Source organism: Myodes glareolus, chromosome 1 (genome assembly GCF_982192425.1).
Source record: "Myodes glareolus chromosome 1, mMyoGla1.1, whole genome shotgun sequence".
Taxonomy (NCBI): Eukaryota; Metazoa; Chordata; class Mammalia; order Rodentia; family Cricetidae; genus Myodes; species Myodes glareolus.
Genome location: NC_142026.1, coordinates 112048021 through 112069529, shown reverse-complemented (window position 1 = coordinate 112069529; position 21509 = coordinate 112048021). Strand labels below are relative to the sequence as shown.

The following is a 21509-nucleotide window of genomic DNA, read 5'->3' as shown; positions in this document are numbered from 1 at the left end:
TTCAAGAGAAAACCAGGTAACTCCAGCAAGCAGCATTTGATTTCTGGGCACTCTACCCTCTGGAAAGCAGACTTGAATAGTAAGACAGACAGTGGTCTAGGAATGTAAGAAACATGGACTTGATTCCAATAGAAATACCTTCACAGGGAAGCTGGAAACAAAACAAAATGCAAAACAAAACAAACAAAAAGGAAAGAAGAAAGCACAAGAAAAGAAAAGAAAAGAAAAGGAAAGAAAAGAAGAGAAGAGAAGAGAAGAGAAAAGAAAAGAAAAGAAAAAAGGAAGATAGCAGCGATATTTCTGCCTTTTTTTTTTTTCTGGGGAGAGGCGGGAGGGGGGAGTGTAACAAACACCAAAACCCAAAACCTAAATTGGCTGCATCTATAAAACGTTCACAATTTGATTTACAAATTCCTAATAGGCTCTACTTACCTGAATCTAGGGAACTAAAATCATCAGTGCTGAGACTCATTCTGATTGCATTTCATCTGGGGCACAAAGGGGTTTGGATTATCTAGGAGTCAAGGGAAGTGGCTGCTTCTGTTCAGCCAATTGTACTTGGAGGCCACTAGCCCAAAATGGCTGTAGTCTAGAATGAGCAACAGAAAGTCGGCTATTTGGAGTTTGGAGCTATTTGAGACTCTCCTCCTCCTCCTTCACCATCTATCTAGTTCAGTCTTTTCGCACTATTAAATCCTCAACAGGACTAAATACTCAACTTCTTGTGATGCAAACCATCCTTTCAGTTACAAACTGTGTGCTCTGATTACTCAGCAGTGCAGCTTCATGAAGACACACAATAACATTTGGTTGAGAAAACTGAATTAGCATTTCAATGATGAATTTAAGTAGTTCAATGTAAGAGGTTGAATTGATCCATCTCCTGACTATCAAAAGCATTATAACATCCCTTTTCTTTCCAAATTTCCACTGACATACATATACATACCATGACAAACCTGCAAATAAGTTCTACTCAAGAGAAGCAGAAGTTAAATGATTATAGAATTTCTCTACATCTTAATTTTAGATTTCTTTACTTTGTTTTTTATTGTACTCAGACAAAAACTGTATTGAAATGATAAATTTCATTTTTTCTTTATTTTATTTAATTTATTTATTTATTTTTATTTTTCATATATTTCATTTTAATGAAAAAAATCAAGAATTAATAAATAGTTTTATCAATTTTAATTTTTATCAAAAGTTAACATTTTGATAACTTTATATGTGAAAATAATGCATTTGTGATCATGGCCAGCCTTTTGCCTTCTCGTGGGACACTCCTGGCGACCCATTTCTCATCCCAACTCATTTTCCACCTAGTTTCATTTTTTTCTGGTTTTGCAGTTCAGTGAGTTTAGTTAGGGTTGTTTTTATGAACATGGGTATGTGGTTTTTTATGGCGGTATGGTCATTCTACTAGTGGCTACATCACCAGCCACCATTAACTGTCAACAGCTCTTCAGAGGCCTGTGAATCACATGTTTAGTTATTAAGTTATATAGCCAGTTAGCAGCTGTACATTTGAATACCTATATATACTCTGCAATTTCACTGAGGTATGCTACCATTTAACTGAAGCCAACAGGGGCTTTGAGAACTTTGACATCAAACGCACTGGAACATTGTTTGCGAAGAGAATCCCAGAATTTCCGTTGTACTCATTCCAAGTTTTTCTGACATGGATTAAGACCTTCCAATCCAGTCTTCCTGGCTGATCTTGTTTGCACAGATAATGGATTATAGCTTTTCTTCATACTTTTATCATCACAGATGATTTTGTTTCCATTGAGTACCTCTAGGGCACAAACAGATGCTACCTCTTCCAAGATGTCCCAGTGTCATTTTCTGTCTGCTAGTACTCATTTTCTCTTGCTAGTCCATTATCTGTTACTTCTTATGTATGTATTTTACATTTCCTATGACTCTGAAACCTCTCTGAGACAAGAACTACATATAATAGATTTTTAAGTACCTTCAATATCGAAACAGAACTTGGGCTATGCTGTGTGTTGAACATTTACTTGATAAATTAACAAACAGAAATACCTGTTCTGTGCGAGTGTCTGCAGAGGTTAGAAGCAAAATCTAGTAGAGATGCTGGTGTGAGCCTCTAACTGCTCCCAGTCTTTCCTCTATTTTTGCCCTGTGCTACGCAGTAAACCGTAACCTCCTGTGCCTTCATCTGTGTAAGACTAGGAAAATGAAGGAATCGGCTTCCTCAATGTATTATTAATAGCTCAGTCACTCGGTGGCTGAATGTAGACAGTGCCCACTGCACCAGACAGCACAGCTAACAGGACATTCCCATTTCCATCTCAGAAATTAGACTAGGCATCACACCCATAATCCCAGCCCTCAGGAAGCAGAGGCAGGAGAATCACAAATTCAAGGTTATCCCTGGCCAGACAGGGATACTTGATACCTTGTCTTAAAATACTACAAAATAGAAAACCAAACAAGCAAAAAAGAGAACAATCGCTGCACTTCAAACAAACAAGAAATCAGAAAAATCAGCGCCAAGACTTGAGTTTAAATGCCTGTGATATTTTTGTCAAAAATATTGATTAGATGGATTTCTTTCAGTTCTGAAATAGTACATGGGGGAGTGGCCTCTTTTATTTTATAAAAAATATTTTCACTAAACCAATAAAAATGACTACTATATTCAAATTTGAATAAAGAATTTCAGAGAAGTACAATCACAAAAAAGTGCATTTTGTTATCAAGAACAATTCTTGGAGTTAAATTCACCTTTTCCTAAGCTCTTTTTATTATAAATATTTTGTATGTGTGTATGGCCATGTGTATGTGCACATGCCTTGGAGGTTAGAGATCCAATGGTCTTCTTGTTCCCCACTCTATTTTCTGGGACAAGACCTCTCAGGGAACCAAGAACTCACTGTTTCAGCAGGACTGGCTGGCCAGTGAGTTCCCCAGATCAGTCTCTTTCCACCTCTTCTGCAGAGTTGGCCAGTGAGAAGATGAGAGGAAAGTACAAGGTCCACGTTAATGCTGGGAAAGAAAGGCTCGCCCATCACTTGCTGGTTCATGTCCCCACCACTGTACCAGGCCACTCTTCAGTGAGCAGAAATGTCACACGGTTAGTAATTCTATAATCCCTGCTTATCCTTAATTGTTCCTTGTTATCTCTCTGCTTCTTCCTCTGTTAAACATGAGATTTGATCACATTTTCAAATGTATTCATTGTTATTCCCTTGGGTTTTAGATTCTATTCCTTCTGGTTTATCTAATAGAACCTAATTACTATTGCTTGAGCTAACATGTAAAGACCACACTCAGTGATGACTCAGGCTTCATGTGACAGGCATGATTATAGAGCAATGTTTCCTACTGGCTGAGCACTTGTAGTCACTTTGTACAGCACACCCCCCTGCTCACTAGACTACTGCAAGACAACAACTCCTGATTCCAGACAAGCAAAACATCCCATAGAGCATCATCAAAATGAATCTGCTCAGGGAGAAGTTAACTAACCTGTTTCAGTACTTACTTCAATATTTATTATCATACTAAAAATTATTTGCATTTAAGCTTCCAGATGCTTAGCTAGATTCTCACCTTGGAACAGAGCATGTGTGTGTGTGTGTGTGTGTGTGTGTGTGTGTGTGTGTGTGTATGTGTGTGTGCATGACATGTTTATGTATATGAATGTAGACATGTGAGTGTACCTTCCTGGGCCACTCTTCACACAGGATATCTCACTGAACATGGAGCTCACTGATTCAGCTTGACCATGGAGCCTGCAAGCCCCAGAGATCTACCTGTGCCTGCTTTCCCAGGACTGCAGTTACAAGTCCACCACACCCAGCTTCTTGGGGACCAAACTCAGATCCCCATAATTGTGAAGAAGGTCTTCTACCAACTGAGCAACTCTCACTTAAATAGGTACTCTGCTTCTGAGCATCAGGTACTTTAGATTTCATGGAAAGAGAAGAGGAAGCACTCAGATTTCTGGAACAAAAAATTATGCTAAAACAAGATGTAAAACTCCATGTCAGTAGGGAGGTCATCTAAAATCAGATATTTTGATGTCTAATATTTTCTTATTCCACAGTTTTCTAAAAGAGTCATAGGACAAAACAGGAAAGCATAAGTTGTGTCCTTCAGTGTAATTTCAAAGTCAAGTTGCACATATGAATAATTTTAGGTTGTTTTGATTTTTCATGCATAGAATTAGAACATACGTCAATCCAGTAAGAAAACCCCATTACATAGCATAAAGAGCATGACTTAACTGAAATTGGTTTACATGTAAACCAGAATACACAGCACCCATATATCTAAAAGATGGCATTGTTAAAAATAACCAATAATACATTGAACAACAATATTCCTAGCCCTGGGATAGCACTCAAACTTCCCAAGGCAGAATATTCACTCTGTTTTCAAGGGGTTTCCTAAATCAACATCTGATGTTTCACAAGAGGGCTGGCATGGTTTTCTAATTTGTTTCTGGATCAGCTAATTCTCTCATAATAATGACTACTAATGTACTATAAGAATATCACCACTATAAATCATCCATCAACAGCACAACTTTTCACATATAACATGTGTTAGGTGCCTTTCATTCGAACAGGAAACATGCACTTTTTAAAATTAGCACATAAACTAGTGGATTTCACTGTGAAATTTCTATACATGTGCACATTGCATTCTGTTCATATTCTAGGGGCTATTACTGTATCCTCTCTCCCTTTGTTTCCAATTCCCTCCCTCCCTGCAATTGACTTCTTTTTGTTTGTTTTATATATTTTATTTTTACAAACATATATAAATATAAGATGTATATTTATAAATGTAAATATATAAATTATTCATTTTATATTTTATTGCTTTTGCATATTTTCTTATATATACTCATCTGTCATGAAATTTCATATATTGCTTAATCTGTATTTTGTATACAAAAGAATATAGTTCATGTCCCCATTCCTCTCTCTCTTACTGCCCTCTCCCTCTTCCTTTAGACATCTTCCTCTCCGCATACAGCTCCTGCTTCCTCTTGCATGTCACACATATGTACATGCACAAAGTCTGCATTCTACATAGGAGAGAACACATTAACGTCTTTTGAAGAGAGATGTATAAGCAAACCAAAATTAGAAGTACAGGTAAATTACTGCCTTCTGGTGTGCAAATTCTCTCTCTCTCTCTCTCTCTCTCTCTCTCACACACACACACACACACACACACATACACACACACACACAAACACACACACTCACTAATTGTGTTGAAACCTTGGAATAACTTTAAAAGTTAACATCGAACAATTACATCCTCATCAAAATTATTTTAAGCAAGCTGCTCTAAAGTCAAACATGCCCACCGTCAGATGTATTTTTGTAATATGAAGACAAAATGTCACTAATATTTTTATAAGTCAGGGCACTACTTTTAGAACCAGAAAGCACAAAGTATTGTCATTTGGCGGTGACTTTGTTTCATGTCAGAGTACAAATTCCTGCCAGAATTTAAGGCTATAGGACCACTGTCAGTCTGATTCTCAGCAGATGCGGTTGACGCTGACAGAAGTCTTCTGTGAACCATTTAGAAATATTTTCACTGAAAACATACTCTTGATTTAAAACATAAGTAGCCTCCCCAGTTGTTTCTCCCTCTGCAGCTTGTATCAACCTGTCTTTAACTATCTGACTTTCCTCCCTTTTCACCGCCACCCACCAACATCTTGAACTAACCAGATAATGAATAATAGTGGGTATGGCTCTCCCGCTTTGAGAGGGGATAAAATATATTAAATTACTAGCTTAACAAAAGTAACTTCCTTCAGTATGCCAGGGCTTCATTAGGAGTAATTCGTGCTTGTTTCAAATTAAGTAGTTTATAAGGATAAAAGAAAGCTTTGACATTAAAATGTTGAGACAAAGGGGAATAAAGAAGCTGAGCATGTCTATACTATATACAAAATGTCTATTTGAAAAGCAGGCTAATTCTTCTCTGATGCTGATCTGGTGGGAGCATTATTTGTTATGGGCACCAACTGAGAAGGGAAGTTGTCACGGGTCTAAATAGGAAAAGGACAAGGCAAAACCTCAGTGGTGTTAGACCTTATACTTTTATATAATTCACTCTCATCCACAGGCTTTAGGAGTCAATAATCCAAGTCCTCCTGAAGTTTACATCAGTTAGCAAGTTTCTCTTCCACATGCATAATTCATCAGCTTCACTTAGGGCCAAATTTTTCTAACTCTTTGAGCTGCATTTTTTTTTCAGTCATAATGAACTTTGTTTTAGAAAGCGGCCTTTCCCATTCTACAGAAGGACCATTTTATCAAAGAAAAAGCCAACCTTTTCAGGGCAATCCTAACTGTGTTAATTCTGAATCTTCCCAAGGTTTTCAATCCGTCCTCTGTACATGGCGAGCATGCAGTGCGAGAGTTTTTAGAAAAGGGCTTTGAAATAAAAAACACATGTCAGACTTAAAGAGTCTAAACGTTATTACTGACAAAATAAACAGAAAAGCCAACTGGGTCAAAGCAACACAAAAGTATGAAGGGGAAGAAAAGAACAGCTGAAAAGGATCAGGCACCCTGAATAAGAAGAAACTGAGACCTATCTTCAGAGTTAACACAGTAGGCAAGGTTCAACCAACTGATAACAGCTTCAATTTGGCTGTGAAAATTCAATCTAATAAAAATCTACTGCATTAAATCTCAACTCCCTAAAGGAAAAGGAGTAAGATTGCATAGAGAAAGTAAAAAAAGCAATAAGAAAAAAAATCAAAATACCTTCAATAAATTGACTCAATCCCTCCTGTCACACGCATACAGTTAATTCATAGTTTCTAGCATTACTGCCAGGTTGGTCACTCTTAGAAATTACATACACACAAAGCAAGCATTGCTTTATCTGATTCCTGACTTGAGGAATCATTCCTGACTTGATTTCTCATTCCATCTTCTTTATTCCAATTTAACTTCTCAGTTGAGCACAAACCATTAAGTTTCTTTGAAGGTTGATCTTCACTGCCAAGTTGATTTGACATTAGAATCATCTGGGCGACACACCTCTGGATGTGAATTCTGGGAAAAGAGGTCGTTTCCAAGACAAGTTTAACAGAGGAGAGAAAGGTCAAACGGAATGTGTGTGACACCATTCCATATTCTGGAGTCTTGGACTGAAACCAAAGGGAGAATATGAGCTGAACACCAGCTTCCATCTCTCTCTTTATCCTTACTCAGGACACAATATGACCAGCCATAGCATGCTCAGGCCATTATGCTTTCCCTACCATGACGGACTAGATTTTCAAACAATAAGCTGAAATAGTCTTCCACCATGAGTTGCTTCTTATTGGCTATTTGGCCAGAGATATCAGAAAAGTTAATAAATACAGCTTCTATTTGATTGCCTAATTAAATGCCTCTTCAGTGTACGAACACAGGGGAAAGCTAGTCCATGAATATAATGTAAAAGGTGTGGGGATTTACCTTGTAAACTGGTAAAAGAAGCCAGTTACCAATTTGGGGAGCTGGATCATACCTGTTTGGTTTCCCAGCAACCAATAAAGAAAAGTCTGGACATGGTAGCTCATGCATGTAAGCCCAGTTCACAAAGGCAGAGATAGACGGAATCACAGGCTTGCTTGGCTGTCTGTTCTAGCCACCATAATTGCTGGGTTAAGTAAGGCACCCTGTTTCAAAACTTAAGGTGGTAAAGTGATTAAGGCGAGTCATTCAGACACCAAACTCTGACCTCCAATATCTGGTCTTCATGAATGTACTGAGTGTCTATCATACACACCCATATGCACACATACATGCACACACACATGCACATACCCGCACATCAGTTCCAAAGATTCTCCCAACCTGTTCAGAAGAGTCTACCAGCAAACAATAGATCAAGAGGCCATCAATTGTTTGAAAAGCCAGCTATTTCAAATATTCCTCAAAGATGACTAATTTCCATTGCATAAACAAAGTAAAAACTTTTTCCATGAAGTAAATATCAACGGAATCAGAATGTAAAGAATGAAAGTGTGCTAGATAGTTTTTTTTAAAAGGTTTTGAAAGCTTGTACTATTCTTTTCCAAAGGTAAGGAAAGATATTACGTTAGGGACTGAAACTAACGAACTGTCTAAGCCCCACCCACAGTCAGGGCTGTTAACTGGGACACTGACCTTGAGGGCTGTTTCTGAGGTATTGATGAGCTTGGCTTTGTAGCCAGCACCCAGGACGTGTCGTGGCTGCAGTGTCAGGTGTCTGAAGGAGCCATGACTCAGTTAACTATCGGTGACCACAGAGGAGAACACCTTGAAGAGAAGCAGGATGAGCTGACTCATCCGTGCCCTCCCAAGTTTGCCTTCGCTAGCCGAATTCTCCTGGGTTCACCAAAACTTTTCCTAATCCAGAGACACCTGAGCTTTCAGCATCTTTTTGTTTCCTCTGACCTATGCCCACAGGGCTTTGGCACTAATGGGCAGACAAGCACAACAAAGTTGACCCCAGTTCCTTCATTTGAAGTACTATTTCCCGCTTAGTGCTGTTTGGTAGCCAAGAGTGCAGCGCTCTATTCCAAACATCATCAAAAAAAAAACTGGGAGGAGGAGAAGGTGGGAGAGGATGGGAAGAGAAACTGTCCCACTGTTCTACTTTTCTCTAAGAATGCCGACTGAGGCCATGATGACTTTAATGATGGCGACCCTAACGTTGTATCTTTTTTTTAAAAGAAAAATAAAATGTGCCTTACTCAAGGCACACGGGGGTTAGGGCTGTAAATTTGGGCTAGCTAGACTACAAAACGATCCTACAGAAACCTTAGAGCTCATTTTCCAGTTTGACCTTCTTTGTATATAACATTGAATGTTCGTTAGTTACTATGTGCACAGTAGCATACCCTAGATAAAATTGTGTAGGAAAATCCAGAACAGCTCTCTCCACCCCCTAAAAGTACACCCCAGCTGCTTATTCTGCCCTTACGATAATTACAAGAGAGGTTACTGTGCTAGGTTACAGAATTAACCAAATATCTAAAACCAAGCCGAAAAAGAATTAAGAACAGTCAAATGAGCTAGATAGACCCTGGAGTTCTTCCTGTTAGGAGACAAAACAAATTACTCTACAACCCTGAGTTATCCATGTCCTTTGAGGGATGAGCATTGGCATGCAATCAAGCTTTATAGGTTGTTCATTTTAAGTAGCATCTAGTTAATAGTGGCCCATCTTGCAAAGAAATAACTGTCAAATGTAATGATTCTAACTCAATACAATTTTTACTGAGAAGATCAGAATGACTAACACCCATTGGAATCATCACACTCAATTAAGGTACATCAGTGTCCTCTGGGGACTTCCACAACACACTGAGTTTACAGTGTGGATGCCAAAATGTCCCACGATTCAGCGCTCTGCATTCTTTCATTTATGCTTCGCTGATTTTCAGTCTCCTCTTTGTTCTGGGGCTGTCTCTTGTCAGCCCTATCTCTACAGTCTGGAAGGAAGAATATTGAAGTTCCCTTGTTTCTTTCTACAATCCTGTAGAATGCATCCTTCCATTTAGAGTGTAGACTTACACATGAACCCTTAACGACACTGGAAGGAAACAAGGCTGCTAACTCTGTCTTCAGACTTGGGTCTTTCTTTCCAGGCCTCAGAGGTGTGGGCGTGAGGTTTGTTAGGTAAGTTGGCCAAGTGTGTGGAGTCTTGGAAATGAATCGCCATTAAAATGAAAGCATAAAACTAAGTATATACACATGAATCTTCCCAACTAGTGTCAGGCTGAACATCCTTTCATTTAGGACTCTATGTCTTAAGGAAAAGCCTAGTTTAATTCTAGCTACAAGAATTTTAAGACCACAAAGACAGTTATTTGGCACAGTAAGCATAGCCAAAGACATCAGGTATCAGGTGATAGGGAAATTCCTAAACACAGGAACAGAGCCTCCATTCATCCATTGACTTAATTGAGAAACAAATGAAAAGATGGCAAGTCACTAAGAACCGAGATATGATGATTCTATGATGAAATAACGTGCAGCATCTCCGAGTCTTTAGAAATCAAATGTTTGGAATTTTTACTAAACCCTATATGTCATGCAGAGTCTTTAAGAGTGCTAGTGTTTAAAAAGCTGAAACATTGTGGGAGGAACACTAAGACTTCCATGCAGAACGGAGCTCTGGCTTTGGAAGGTATGGATGGTGTGGTAGGGAGCTTTCCTGCTGTGGTACAACCTCATCTTACGGCACTTGATAGATGTGAATCAAGAAAACAATTATCTGTAACTTATTTATTAAATTCCTTGCATATATTTCCAAAATCTGGGAAAGACAAGAAATGGCTCATCATAGAAGGTTCATATTTGCTATTTTAAACACTGAGCTCATGATGTATCAGTCACACTATCCTCCCTGCCTGCTGTTTTGCTAGAGCTTTCTGAATAGACCAGCAGCCAACATAGCATGTGCTTAGAGATGCTCACCACCCTGTCGAGGTCAAGCATCCCCCTGAAGAGAAGAAGTAGAATGCTTTGTACTAAGGCCAATGTACTATGGCAGACCTCTACTGATCAGTCTGTTTTCTGGCCCACCTCCAAGGAGATGAACTTCCTCTGGTTCTCTATTATCTCACTCTTTCATGACGTTCAACTATCATCCAATCTAAAACCCTAACCTTTTCCCTTTAATGCATTCAGTGCTCTTTTATTCCCCATCTACTGCCTTCAGTCACACCCTGCCATCATAGGCACTCATTCTGTACAATAAAGTGTTCTAAACACCTTTAGACACACAATATGCAGAAACATTAGGGCACAAATGAACATTCCTATAGCTGAGCTGCTGAAAGAAAACCCATCACACGCCCTGTTCCTTTCCACCTGTCTGACCTAACATGAAGTATAAAACCAACATCCTCATGTTCTATTTTTGAATCCAGAACTTTTGTGCTAAAGATGCCTTGGGTTCAGAATTACCACAAGAATGCAGGAATCTTGGGCTGGAGGGATGGCTCAGAGATTGAAAGTGTCCATTATTCTTCCAGAGGATCTGAGTTCAACTCCCAACACCCAGGTATAGCCACTCACAGCTTCCTCTTAACTTAAGTTCCCTGTGATCTGATGCCCTCTTTTGACCTCTTCAGGTGTCAACACACACACACACATAGTATGCATGAACACACACACATGAGTTCAAACATATAGGACAGGCCTACTTACATATAAATAAAAAGACAAAATAAATCTTTTAAAAAGAATATATGAGTCTCGATAATTTCTGAATAGAGCAACATTAGGCTTGGTATGTGCTTGTAGACACACACTTGCCATCCCATCCAATTCAGTTATCCCTGTGAGAAAATATGGAGTCCTTTACTAGCTCCTTAGATTCTCTGTATAAAAGTCACTAGAGACAGGGGGAAGAGCTCAGTGTATATGTATGGATTTAACATGCAAGAGGTCAGAGTTGATTCCCAGCATTAAAATAGATAATCAAGGCATTAGAAAATGCTACATTCTGGGTATATTGTTCCAACCAAATGAGTGCCAAGCAACTGACAATCTCCAGAAATACTGTTGCATAAGATTGCTGAGGTGCTCCGTTTACTTCAGGAGAGGGCCACCAGAAACAAAGCTGCTTCTGCAATTAATCACTAATAACATGTGTGACAGTCAGGCATTTTCTCATTGCTGGAGAATAATGCAAGCTGTCAAGACAAAGTGGCAAGAGTTCTCCCTCTTCCATCACGCCTATTTCAGGCCAAATTGGCCATTTCATGCTATATATATTTTTCCTTAAGACAAAAGAAATAAATATTCAGTGTAGAAAATTTAGAAAATATGCTTCAACCATAAGAAAAAAGTGCCCAGTGTCTTTCCCAAATAAGCACAATCGGCTAAGTTTCTCTCAGTCTTTTAAAGCAATTCTTAGAGCTGCCATCCCTGCCTCTGAGCTGATCTGTCACCAAAAGCACAAATTTAATTATGTTATTATCTGGTCAGAAACTCATTGGTGACTTACCATGGCTTTAAGAAGGCTTATCACAACTTTAAATTTTAGCTCTTTGTATTCGTGTCAAACACTAGGAGTCTCTGAGAGTGCATTACAAAAAATAATTATAATAACAACAACAATAACAATGACGCAAACATGAATGTTAATTTTGATAGTATTACCTTCCGAAAGGGAAGTGATTTAAACCAGAATCTAAAGAGTGTTAATCAGACAACCTAGCAACTAGATTAATTACAGGAAATGAAGAGAGGCATTTACATTCACAGTTCTTTGAAAGCAGGAGAACGGTCTACTGCACAATAACCAGTCAGTTTGGATAGATTCAGGACGTCTGATGGAAAAGTTTACAAAAAGGGATGTACGGTGTCAGTAGTTCCTACATTCATCTTTGACTGCTGTGTCATTTCAAGATGTGTCTTGAGAAATCTCTAGTGTGGATAACTCAGTCCCTAGATGTCTGTCGTATGAAATGAATGATCAACCACAGAGTTGTATTTCATGAGAAAGAACCTGCCATTTCAGCTTCCTTCATATACACTGGAGGACAAAAAGCGAAAGATGTGGACATGGGTGTTCGATAAATAAGCTGTGCATTCTGGGAGGAGAAGACGCAGAGTCTATCAAACACTTGGTGTGCTATAGGATTCAGGTTATGGCTTCTAAAAGCCACGTTTATGATTTGTGATGCTGCCTTCTGATAGCATCCTATTGCCTTGGAAAATAACAACAACAACAAAAGTTCTAATGTCTGAGAGACTAAATGGGGAAACTGCATAAAACCACAAGCAATGTCATGCCAGCCTCTTGCTCACACTTTTCCTGTTGTGTGACTCACATCCAGATAGATAGAGGCAATAAGGCAACTACCAGAGCATAGCGAGGGACGAGGAACAAGCAGAAGGGCTATCGCGTGATCTCCCACTTTCAGACGGAGCCAGCCAGTTCTTTTCAAGGACTCTAAGCATTTATATTTTTGTTTAGGAAAAAAAAAAACACAGAATAATCATAACTCTAATGCCCCCTTTCTCCTTAAGCTGTTTCATATTTGCAGCACTAACCAGCGAGTGTTAAATGAATACAAGCAGGAACCCGAGCTGCTCTACGCTCGGTCTAATTTACCTAGTTTCCACCCTCCTCTGCGGTTTCATCACCAGGGCAGGAGCGGCTGTTCAGCTGTACACAGTACATCTTTCCGCCTCAGTCTCTGCTAAGCAGGCATGCTGGGTCTCACGAGCTATGCCTAGGTCTCTGGTTAGGGAATGCACACGAGAAGATAAGAAGAAAAACTGAAAAGAAGACCAAAACTTGAGCATAAAACGCAGGCGTCTGAGAGCCAGGACACGATGGAATATATATCTAAGTGAGATCCTGAGAGCAAGGTCTGAGCTGTAAACCATCTCTCTCCTTCCATGGGTTGGAATATGGTCTCTGGCTCATTGCAAACAAATGAACCATCCAGGACTCCAAGAGAAACAAAGTGTAATCTTCACCTACCCGTTTTATCCTGGCAGACCCCCTGTAGAGGGGTCAATCTACAAAGAAGGTGACAAATACACAGCTGGCACTATGCTCTGCTGACTAGTGAAAATAAATCATCAAATGCTCCCAGTGAAGTGTAAGAAACGACTGATGATACTTGATAAAACACATAAAAATCTGAGTTTTGAACTTAAACCTTCCATTAAGACTGGTACCAGAGATTTAATTGACACTTTTAAAGAAATCTACTCAGCTTGCTCCCATGAACAAAGGTCAAGGTATCCTAACTGTTGCGGGTACAGTGACCCCCAAGGCAGAACACAGCATTCGTCTTCCTCTCGGCTCCAGCTGCATCCACACCTGTAGGAATCTGTCAACACGGCCCAGAAGAGGCAAAATGAATTAGAAACCCTCCAGCAATTGCCAGCCAAAATAATGAAGAGGATGGAGCGGAATCCACATGATGTCAGACTTTGAAATGAGACAAAACATTCCCCAGATAGGGAGAAAGGGATTAAGCTGTATTATGACTTGAGTTAACTAAACCACAGGAGAATTAAGCCACAGTCTTAGGCTCTCTATCCGTCCGTCAGTCATCTATCATTTCCAGGGGAAGCTTGGTTTATGATTTGAGAGAAGAGGCTTAAATAAGTAGGAGGAGTGTACTGCTTTGCGTTTCAATGAGCGATTTTTCTGAATCCTCAGAAACAGCATATTCTCATAACGTAGCAATGTGCTAGAAATGGTTTTATGGTTGCTTAGGTTCCAGAGCTACATTGTGTTGCTGACAGAAACAGGTTACACAGTCTGAGCTATTCAAAATGTGAGGAAAATGCAGGCTATTAAAAATGAATTTAGATACCGATGGGAGACAGACTATTGTGTTGGATGTAAAAGGGCACACAAGACACCCCAAGACCAAGTTCTCAGCACAAGGGAGATGAATTCGTCGGAGAAGGACAAAGAGTGGGGAATAAGAGACAAAGACAGGAGACAGAAGAAGAGGGATAAGGAAAGAAGAAGAAGGGAGAGGATGGGAAGGGATATTTGCCCAGAGGGACAAAGGACTGCCTCCCTCTGGATAGAGAGGTGACAGAAAGACAAGGCCCATGGGGAAAAAGGGGAATAGGGAAAAACCCCGTGTTAGGATGAGGTGTTTAATTTTGATTGGGCATGTTAATTAGGGTGATCAAAAGGGGGCTTTGGATTGCTGAACTTCAATACTCTGATAGTTGGACATTGGTAGTTGGCCTTGGGGAGAAAGTGGACAAATAGAGGAATAGACCTTGGTGGCTAGTTTTAGGAATGTAATTTACTTGTTTAGCAAGACAGGGGGGATGGGGGGAAGGGCAAGGCCCGTCACAGCCCCTTCAAGATGGACCACTGATTTGACATGCTAAACTCCATTGCAGGATTTCATGAAAATGAAAAGTCTCTGAGGCTTCCCTGCTGTGGAAACAGAATAGCGTTTCATTTTTAGGCAGACGATTATATCCAGATAAAGATTTAAGGCTTTTGGAAGCACTGAAAAGTTGTTTTACTATCAGAAAGGAGGGAAAAAAGATGTATAGAACTTAATGCCTTAACTGTAACTTGGCTTGACAAAAGCTGTTTATACAAGATGAATTAAGTACTTTTAAAAGTGTATGGTCCTTGAATAAATAAACATGGTGAGGCTTCTTAAACGCTAGCGATTAAACTGAAATGAATTCCAGCACATCTCTAAAGTTGGCTGTTCATTTCCCCTTTCTCCTGACAGTCACAAAGTTAGCTGAGGCTGGGGCAAGAAGACCAAGCAAGGCCCTTGCTGAGTTCAGGCAAGTGGTGAGTTTCTATAAAGCAAAATATTTCTTTAACGTATGAAGGGGGAAAGAATCAATTCTCATTATTACCCAGAAGACTCCACCCGCTTCTTTTATTGATTATAAATCTTCTCTCATCTCAGTTTCTCCACAACATAATATTAATAATGCTTCTTTGATCCCCTTTAGTGGAGTTTTGACACGATGCTGTGGTCTGGGCAAAACCAAGCTGCCACGGAAAGGCAGCTGGCATTCTTCCTGCAGATCGTTTGACAGCCAGTTTCACCAAAATTTATACTTCCACCGTTCTCTAAGTCACAGAACAATCATTGCACAAAATTGCTCGGTTTTAATTATATTTCCTTCTATATCTCTGACTTCTTGGCAAAAAAAAGTCAGAGTCTCAAAATAGAAACGGCAAAGAGGGCCAGAGCAGAAGATTAAAAAAAAAAACCTATCAGATATGACAGGGGTTGCTTTAACATCATGGCCCGCTAAGACATTTGTAACAGACACAATTAAATAATGAGATAAAACTATTTTCTTTCCTCCACCAGGGATAAAGGTGGACGGAAGTAGAAGACTTTGATTTTTTGATTTTTTGCTATTTTTATTTGAGGGTTTTATTGTTGTTGTTGTTCCATTGTAAACAGTGATTCACAGAAACAGCTAGGAGAAAAAAGTAGTAGTCATTTGTCCAGGAACTATCTATGACATTGAACAAGAGAATGACATTGATCCCGAGACTCAGTTGAGATACAGAACAACACAGCTGTAACCATGGTGACTGGAGGAAAACACAACCTTAAAAATAACGTGTCAGTTTGCTTTAAGATGGCCTATCCATCAGGAATCGTAATCATAGCGTAAGGTAAAACACGAGAAAAAAATTTAGGTTTTCTTTTCCATGCACCCTTTTCAAAGTTAACATGAGGATGTAAAACTAAAGGCGAAAACCAATGTACTGTGAACACGGTGAACAATGCAGGCAGAAGCAAGGCAGAAGCAAATATTCAAGGAACGCCCACTTTTCTATCAAGCACATTCTCCCCTTTCTAGGTGACATTGAGTTCATGGTTTTAGGCGTCGACAAGCACAGCCCCTGATATCTGGCTCTTCGTGCACATGCATAACCTTGCTTCCCAGTTCGCTTCACTTTGCGCTGCACACATTTATAAATTCCCCCTTTCCCAATCTATCAGTTACATCTGCAGCCAAAGCACTTCTTCCCCAAAGAGGAGTTAAGGCCAAGCAAGACAAAGAATTTGCTGATAAACACGTATCACTCCAAGAACGCCCCTGACAAGTCTCCACACCCAATTTAATTACTTCCCCACTGTAAAAACACTTCCCATCTGCATCTATTCTAATCATTCCAAACCCAAAATAAACACTCTGTAAAGCTAGCTAAACACATGAATGACATTTGCTTTAGGCTCTAAGTGGGGCAGCATTCTGTCAGGCAGTGTGTTCCCTGGTGTATATTTTATGCTGATACATTGTTCCATATGGAGTTCAAATTTTTATTTTTTTTATTTTTTTTATTTTTATTTTTTTTAGATTTCTTCAGAATGCTCTTACAAAATACTCGGCTCTAAAATTTAAGCTGAAAAACTCTGTTTTCTCTCTCTCTCTCTCTCCCATTGTTGTGTTAACTCAGTGCCAGTTTGGGCATCCTAGAGCTAAGACTTCAAGCAAAGCTGATGCCTACTGGAGGGCAGAGATCAGTCAAGAGAAATGAACAGCCAGGAACAAGAAGCTTGGCTCTCCTGAGCTGAAACTGTCTGTGGGTTGTCCTGAAGGCCATTATAGCATGGGTTTCAGTAAGACTTGTAGTTTTCACTCACTTCAAGCTTTAGAGTTCTTAGAAATTGATTTCCCCATTTACCTACTTTATAGGCAATTTTAAGGAATAGCTAATCCTTAAAGAATCGTGAATTCTAAAGAACCCATGTGCTTTTCAATTTTAAAAATATGTATCTGTAGAAGAAGCTAGAGCTAATGGACCAAGCAGTGAGTTTGTTAATACAGTTTCTGTGTGATTATTTTAGGGCTAAGTGGCCTCCTTCCAACATATATCATTAAATAATAGGACATAACAATAACTTTATTCTTTAATCTTTAAAAATAGCCACTATTCATCCCAAAAGCAAAATTATACCTTTTGTGCTTTTTAATTTTTTCTTTTTTGGGGGTGGTTCAAACTTAGAACTCTAAGTCTGTTACTGAAGTCTTCTATCACTTAGCTACACACTTACCTTAAAATAAAATTTTTATGGGAAGAAAGGCAAGGATTTTCTATACGGAAAGGAAGGATCCAATTCTAGGGCTGAAATCTTTAAACTTTGAATTTGTCTGTTTCTTTTTTAGCCCAGTAACACCATTTGTACCAAGAGTGAATTGTTGCTGTAGTTTTCTGACCACTTAAAATGCACTTAATGATAGTTGTATGTCAAAACATGCTGAATAGAACTAGATGTAAAATATTTGACATGAAAGGTTCGTGTTAAGGAAAATCATATTGCTATTTTTCAGCTAGCTCCCTTCCACAGGTTGTTAATAATAATTATCTAAACATTTATACAATCCTTGCAAACTAAATCATAGATATGTTAGTCACAAAAGCAGAAACATTATTAAGTACCACAACACAAACAGGGTCTGTAGACCTCCTCCCTACACCTTCTAAATTATTATGCTTTATAGGCCAAAAAAAATCACGGAATGATCTATCAATCTTGTAAGGCCTTAAGAGATGAAAATTACTCAGTCCTATTTTAACAACTAATTATAAAGAGAAATGACCAGATAGAATAATTCTGTATCATGTCATAAGCCCATTAATTATCTAAAGAAAAAGAAAAAGAGTACATGATTATTTAATCTATAGAAGAATCAATTACAGGAATATCATATACCATACAAGAATTCCTTGAATGGCAATGGATGACCCAAGATGTACACTGACTTTTCAAAAGGAAAGCATGGTAGCCTTAGCCGGATAGTTAGATCTGTATTGTTTTGGTGTACTGGGAATAATCACTACATTCATCCTATGCAGGAAGAAGACAATACACCAATACCCATGTCATAATAAGCAGTGTCTTAATGACATACAGTAGGTCATACAATTAACATGTTAAGGACATGTGCTTTTTATTATCATGGTATTCCTAATCCTCTTACTTGTCCATTTAAAATTGAGCCCTGGACTCTGAAAAGAAAAGCACTGGCAATGCCCAGGCCCAGAACAAATCTGTTGGGCAAATGGCCCAACCACAAACAACTGAATATTGTTAAAGTCCTGCTGAAGGGCTTTATTTAATTCATCTTTATTCTTATTTTTATTATTTATTTTCATTTTTATTAAAAAGGCTATCTCAATTTATCTTTTCTACCAGGTACCCCCAAACAATAAATAGAATGTTGTTAATTTTGAAATTTTTAATTTGCTAGTACTCTGAAAAATCTAGTAACATTTCATTAAAAAGAAAATTATAGTGTTTAAAAAACAGCAGATTCCATGGTTCAGTACCAAGTGCAACTCCAGATATAAATAGGTACACTGGAAGAGAGAATTAGAGTGAAAAATTAAGGTTTTCAAAATAATATATATGGAAAAACTTTTTAAGTATGTCCAGAGAAGCTTGTATTATTCTTTGAAGCTGACTTCAATCAAGCTCTTCTAAAACTAATTTTGTGTTTAATAATACCCTTGCTAGGTATGCCTACACACACAGACACACACACACAAAACCTTAAAAATTCTCAATGTTTCAAATCTCCTTCATATCGAGTTTAGAGTGCAATGATTTTATGGTTTTTCAGAACTGCAATTTTTCTTAGCGAAGTATTGACTTTATTACCATACCTGGAATTCTGGGGCTCTGAAACATCGGATTCTGGGCACGTTTTCTTTACCTGTAGAAAAAGAACAGTGGTCATTCTCATACAAAAATGTGACTTTCTCACTCAGGGTCACACGCTCTTTAAATACCCAGTGGTTACAGTTCTGCTCACCAACGTCTCTGTAAAATTCTCTCCATTTTATAGCAATGGTGTGCAGTACTAGATACCACATTTCATTACTGTCAAGGGACCAGCTGCCAAAGGTACTTCCCTGGGCTCCATTACTATGCAAAATGTCTGGTTAAAATAGCTGGGGATCAGCCGAACTGAGAACAAAGAAACCAAAGAACCAGGTTTCCCAGTTAGGAACTAGGAAGTCACACTATTCTCAGTCCCACTGAGAGTATGTCTCCAGTGGACACGGATCCTGTCTTCCATTAAAGCATACAATAATAAATAGTGTTCGTGAAGTCATTCCTATGTTAATTTTTCATCGTCTCAATCCTTACTGAGTATTTTATATATTCTCAGCAAGTCAATTAAGTTTGCACATTGACCGTCGACTTTCCACACATGTGTGCAGTTAGTACCAGGAACAAAGTCCAGATCAACTTGAGGGTTTTAAACTACAATATAGGGAAGGAATGAAAACAGCATTTGTTTCAGGGGTTTGCTAACCCCTTCTGGGTAGAGGTATGCAGTTCACTTTCTCAAGTAAGGCAAAACACAAATCCACGGTCTTTTACATTTAACTTCAAGTTCAGACACTTGTCTAAAGCACATCACTTTACGTGGGAATAGCTTTGAGACTCGGTCTCATGGAACCTATGATGACTTAGAGTTTGCTCTGTACCTGAGGATAATCTTGAACGTTTTATCCCCTTGCCTCTACCAGCTAAACGCTGGGAATACAGCTGTGTGCTACCATAACCAGCTCGATTACTGTGGTCATTTAAGAATGTTGTATTGCAGCAGATTCTTCTAACATCCTTCAATCCATATTAGGAACGTAGAATATACATTTCCATGTCGCATATTACGGATATACATATTGTGGAGGTCTGTCTGTGCAGTTTATAGGATCAAGGGGGCTTTAACTTTAAATATGTAACCTGAAGGGGAAAAAAAAGAATGTCTACTCGCTGGGTGGTGGTGGTGCACACCTTTAATCCCAGCATTTGGGAGGCAGAGGCAGGCGGATCTCTGTGAGTTCGAGTCGAGCCTGGTCTACAAGAGCTAGTTCCAGGGCAGGCTTTGAAGATACAGAGAAACCCTGTATCAAAAAAACAAACAGAATAAAAAGAAAGAAAGAAAAAGAAAAATTATGTCTACTCAACAAGAACACGAGACAAACCTACATTTGAATTGTGTACTTTCAAAAGACATTTTGAATGTTTAGGCTGCACTACTGATTTCAAGCTCACAATATAATTCCTTCTTCCTCTGCTGACTCAGAAGAATGCTTTAAAAACAAAACACTCAACCTCTCACAAACATCTCTGACTTTTGCTTCACTTCTCAGCCTAGGTGTGTTTGTTACCTGGGAAACCACTGGTTTAATTGATCAGCTCTACCCTCTGTTTTACTCTCTCTATACAAGAATAACACTGACTAACAGAGAAAATGTCATTCTGTCCTCTTAGGTGACTTTAGGACTGAAAGGTCGAGGGGTGACAAAATATTTTCAAATGTAATTAAAAAGAGAAAGTAGGGAGCTAGCTGAGACAGTGCTCGAGAGCTCATCTGGGCAGTGATGATGAGGAAAAGCGAGAGCTGACCAACCCAGCTACCACCCAGGCCCAGAACAAGGGCTATGAGTTGACCCACCCCAACATCCACCAAATCTATGAACTGTTGGAGCACGTGAAGGGGACAAACCTACAGTTCCAAAACAGTAGGATCTCCATAACATAGGACAGCAGGATGTCCAAGAAGAGCCCCTGTGACAGCCCATTATTGGTAGTGTAGCAAAAAGCAGAGGACTGGAGCCAGACTGACGACTCGTGGTATTGAACACTTACAAGTAAAGCTGAACGGACTACAGGGTAAACTGTGTGACTAACGGGCCACACTACAGCTCTCATGGAAAGAATCTTTTTATTTTTGTTTCTTAATTTTTTGCTTTGTCTTGTTTGATTTTTGGTTTTTCTTTTAAATTTGGGTTTGTTTCGGGGGGAAGGTGCAAGAGCAGAGAGCAGATGTGGGGGGACAGGGAGATAAGTGGGTTTGGAATGCGTGAAGTGTGGAATGTGAAATCCACAAAAAAATCAATTTAAAAAAAAAGAAAAAGAGGGAGAAAAAATACACATAGAAAGGAAAAAGAATACTTTTCCTGGACTGTTTGTGTGACACTGGGTTTGGAACTGTCCACTGAAG

General features: G+C 39.0%; 1 protein-coding gene across 5 annotated transcripts in view; it reads right to left on the bottom strand.

Annotated features, from left to right (window-relative positions):
• Eya4 (EYA transcriptional coactivator and phosphatase 4) overlaps window positions 1–21509 on the bottom strand; it is a 253869-nt gene that overhangs the window by 99758 nt on the left and 132602 nt on the right. For all 5 annotated transcript variants that reach the window (XM_085689272.2, XM_048425350.3, XM_085689250.2 and 2 more), the window contains exon 3: window positions 19156–19205. In XM_085689272.2, the coding sequence (XP_085545398.2) occupies window positions 19156–19205 (50 nt within the window). The remainder of the gene's footprint in view (window positions 1–19155; window positions 19206–21509) is intronic.